We start from the raw sequence: 4,437 nt of genomic DNA on the forward strand, positions 1-4,437 counted from the left end.
AAAAAAAGTGCCAGGGTCTCCCCTAACGGAAGGCGAGGAGTGGCATTATCATCCACCAACCACCGGAAAATTCTACCTTTAGTTGGCGGGAGTCGACAGTCGAGAAGGTGACAGGCGGCTTCTTGTCGTTCCAGCAAGAATCCCATCTACCGACGGCTCGGTAAATTTTGACGTCATAGCGTTTGTCATTGCTGGTCCCGCATTCAATGGCATTGATGAAACAGAATATTCCAATGGCATGAAAATCTAATTTTCTGAATCTGCAGGGGCATTCTGGTAGCCACCTAACCTTTACCGGTCCACGCATAGATCTTTCCAGAACCAGAACAAGTGGCCAACCGGGTTAACGGGAACTCGGTTGGGTTCCTCACTTCCTCCCTCTATAAAATGCTCTCCCGAGCTTCTTTCGCCAACCATCTCTGATCTCTCCTTAGTCTATCGCTTTCTGCATCCATCTAAATCTAAATCCTAAGGCCATGGCGGTTCCCAAAGTCCACGGTAGCGTATTTTCAACGGCGACGAACCGCGTCGTCGCATGCCTTCACGAGAAAGGCATCGCCTTCGAGTTCTCTCCCGTCGACATGAGATCCGGAGCTCACAAGAAAGAAACATTTCTTTCCCTCAACGTAAGTCCAAACATTCATATTTTCAGTCCACGCAAGTGAGTAAATGCTGAAAAGAAAAGGAACAATTCTATGATTTTCTTTCTTGCTGATTCTTCTGTTTGCTGGGTTTGCAATTGCAGCCATTCGGTCAGGTTCCGGCATTTGAAGAAGGAGATTTGAAGCTGTTTGGTAAGGGTTTTTTTCTTTTTTGCTTCGATCAGCTGATAAGCTTTGAAGTTTGAAGGCCGCATTAATTGTTGACTGAAGATGAAGCTATATATATTTCTGAGACTTATTTATAATCATATGTTTTGCAGAATCAAGGGCGATCACCAAGTACATAGCCCACGAGTACCAGGAATCTGGGACTGAGTTGATCTACAAGGAACCAAAGAAAATGGCGATCCTGGCGGTGTGGATGGAGGTGGAGGCTCACCAGTTTGATCCGGCGTCGTCGGCGTTGGCCTGGGAACTGGTGTTCAAGCCCATGTTTGGCATGACGACGGATGCGGCCGCCGTGGAGCAGAATGAAGCGAAGCTGAGTAAGGTTCTGGACGTATACGAGGCTCGGCTGTCGGAGTCTAAGTACTTGGCCGGAGACTGCTTCACTTTGGCCGATCTCCACCACCTCCCTAACATCAATTGCTTGATGGGAACGCCGGTGAAGAAACTCTTCGAGAGTCGCCCTCACGTCAACGCCTGGTGCTCCGACATCTTGTCCCGTCCGGCATGGTCAAAGGTCCTTGAGACGCAAAAGCAGCCCTAGAATGAAGCCAGAAGCCATGGGCTCTTTTGTCTATTGCCTACCCTTTATGATCAACGTGTTGATTGTTGTTGCAACTCATCACAAGTCACCGCCTGTGACTTCGTGGGACCTACGTTCGCTGTTTGAATAAGAGTCTAATTTACAGTATGGATATTTTCAATAATTGTCGAATCATCGTTTTCTTATCGGATAACGTTGGAGAGTATTACACTTTTATTTATTATTTATTTTTTCTTTTTTAGTTTTTTTTTTTAATTTTAGTTGGGTGGTTATCAGGGGTGTGAATTGGATCGGATTTGATCCAATCCGATTCACTCTAATGTGAACATCATAAATGGATCAGTTCCTTTAAATTCGTTTTGATTAAGATTGGTTTCAATCCAAACCTGGTCTATTGATACTTATAAACTTAAAATGGATTCAGCATCTGCTAATTCTACATCTCGTTAGCCGTCATCGGGATCTGCGCATCATACATGGCACGTTAGAATTATGATCTCATCTACTACTTATTCTTTGTCTTCCTAATTGTATTGAGAATAAAAATTAAAAATTATAATAGGGGTAATGCATTAATCAAATCATATTGTATTGATAAAGTATTTGAGAAATTTAAGTATTTAGGATTTAAATAATATAATATATGATTTTAATATAAAGTTAGAAAAAAATACTACTTGAGTATTCTAATACAGTAGAAAGTTTGATGCGTATCAAATCTGATATTGCATTTGTAGTAACTAAATTCAATCGATTTACAAGTAAGCATTGGAAAACAATTGGGAGAGTTTTTGGGTATCTTAAGAGAATCTTAAAATTTAGTTTGTTTTACTGTGATTATCCAGTTGTATTAGAAGGGTATTACCGGTAATGGAGATAACAATTTTACTTCTTGATGGATTTTTGTCGTTGGTGAGGGTGTGATCTCTTGGGCATCTAAGAGCCAAATTTGTATATCTCACTCGACCATGGAATCCAAATTCATAGCCTTAGCAGCTACTAGAAAAGAGGCTGAACGGATTAGGAATTTATTATTGGATATAAAATTGACCTACTCCTATGCCTCCAATTTTCATTTATTGTAATAGTGAGGCAACTCGGTCAAGAGCGTATAATGGTACCTACAATGGTAAGTCCAGACATATAAATCTGATATATGAATTCATTAGGTAACTGATTCAAGATAAAGTCATCACTATAACATATGTGAGGTCAAATAAAAACTTGGCAGATCCTCTTATCAGGGGTTTGACTAGAGAATTGATAAAATGACAACCAAAGAGATGGGATTAAAACATTTTACTTAATCATATGTAATGGTAATCCAATATGAACTGAAAAACCACCAGTATTGGGTTTAATGGGTAACAACAAATTATAGCAATGTGACTGTTACTACTGACATTGAGAAATTTTCCATCACAAAATAAACAGTGTTGTTCGTTATGATGAGAGGTTGAATTGAACTCTTAATGAAGTTTTAAAATGTGTCAAATAATGGAACACATAGTGGAACTTCACCTATGTGAACATAGAAGTGGTGCCGCTTCTCATGAGAGTTTGGGTTTGTTCTCGGGATTGTTCATGAAACCAAGAAAGAAGCACATGACCATAATAATGCTGAGCAAAAATGGAAAATCTTGCAGAAATTGTATATTTTTTGTGTATATGGGTGTCCCCGATCTGTATTGAGAGTAATTGGTTTAAAGTCTTACTACCAATAGCTTTGACAAGGCTCTGAGATATCTATACTAACAAAAGGTTTAAATTGATAAACACATTTTGTATGCATAACTTTGTCATAGTAGTTTGGATTGAGAGAGAACTATGTAATTAATCAATCAATGTGGGGGATTATTGGATTTTAATCTCATAAGAGATTAAATCCAATGGGTTTGATTGGTCAATTATATGAGAAATTGCACCTGCACACTTGATTGAAAAATTAGTTTTTCTCTTACAAAACCCAGTTTTGAACTTGTCCCACATTGGAAAATTATAAGCTTTGTTTTCAATATTTCAATATAAGTTGATTTACGCTCTTTAGAAATAGTAGAGGAGTATGGGGGTTTGATACAGCGGAACGTGCACACACGTGTGTGTGGCGCATTGAGGCACTTTATATGCACACTTTGCTCACACTTCATGTGGCTCGCGAAGGGCAGCTTTGGTTTTGGTGCGTTATTGACTGTTGATTACCGTTGATGAAATCAACAATCACGATTCAATCGAGTGTGATCAAGAGGCACAATTCAAAGTTAACGGTCATTAACCGTTAACTACTTTTTAAACAGTCACAATGTTTGAAATTGTGACTGTTCAATGTGCTTTCTCAAAACCAATACTTACATTTTCTTCATACCTCTTCATAAATTATTTAAGGGGCATGAATCAGATTCCAAAAACACATTTTCAAAATTCACTCTATATCTTAATCTGAGTTACAGTCTCACAAAAGATTTCTTCAAAAAAATTTCAACTTTATTAGTTGCAGTTTTTCGCCCAAGACTCTATTACCTATGAACGGATTTACCTATAATCTAACAAGAAATTCAATAAAACTGAGTAACGTCAAATAACGTTCTAAACACAGTATATTCAGAGACGCCTCATAACTTTTCCAAAATCACAGTTACCTCATTTTCCAAAATCCCTCACGGTGCTCCGACATCTTTCCCGTCCAGGTCAAAGGTCCCTGAAATGCAAAATCAGCCCTAGAAAACCATGGGCTCTTTTGTCTATTGCCTACCTTTTATGAGCAACGTGTTGATTGTTATTACAACTCATCACAAGTCACCGCCTGACTTCGTGGGACCTACGTTCGCTGTTTGGATAAGTGTTGGATATTTTCAATAATTGTCGAATCATCGTTTTCTTATCGGATAACGTTGGAAAGTATTCCACTTTTATTTATTTTTTCTTTTTTTCTTTTTAACTTTCTTTTTTTTTTTAATTTTAATTAGGTCGTTAACAGGATGTCAATTGGATTGGATTTTATCCAATCCGATTCACTCTAACGTGAACATCATAAATGGATCAGTTCCTTTAAATTGGTTTCAATCCAAA

At 38.3% G+C, this 4,437-nt stretch overlaps 1 protein-coding gene across 1 annotated transcript; it reads left to right on the plus strand.

Annotated features, from left to right (window-relative positions):
• Positions 1 to 250: 250 nt before the first annotated feature.
• On the plus strand, positions 251 to 1,756 carry LOC148867471 (glutathione S-transferase-like). The gene is made up of 3 exons (XM_088980176.1): positions 251 to 626; positions 746 to 794; positions 923 to 1,756. The coding sequence occupies exons 1-3, from the start codon at positions 477 to 479 to the stop codon at positions 1,369 to 1,371; spliced, it is 648 nt and encodes a 215-aa protein (XP_088836302.1). The 5' UTR covers positions 251 to 476; the 3' UTR covers positions 1,372 to 1,756.
• Positions 1,757 to 4,437: the final 2,681 nt, after the last annotated feature.

Source organism: Nelumbo lutea, chromosome 3 (assembly GCF_056320005.1).
Source record: "Nelumbo lutea isolate HS-2025 chromosome 3, American lotus-T2T, whole genome shotgun sequence".
Taxonomy (NCBI): domain Eukaryota; kingdom Viridiplantae; phylum Streptophyta; class Magnoliopsida; order Proteales; family Nelumbonaceae; genus Nelumbo; species Nelumbo lutea.

Excerpts from the sequence above, each read along its gene's own strand:
- LOC148867471 (XM_088980176.1), top strand. The coding sequence starts at position 477 with ATGGCGGTTCCCAAAGTCCACGGTAGCGTATTTTCAACGGCGACGAAC. Across the intron at positions 627-745 it reads AAACATTTCTTTCCCTCAAC|CCATTCGGTCAGGTTCCGGC; the intron begins GTAAGTCCAAAC and ends TTGCAATTGCAG. Across the intron at positions 795-922 it reads AGGAGATTTGAAGCTGTTTG|AATCAAGGGCGATCACCAAG; the intron begins GTAAGGGTTTTT and ends TATGTTTTGCAG.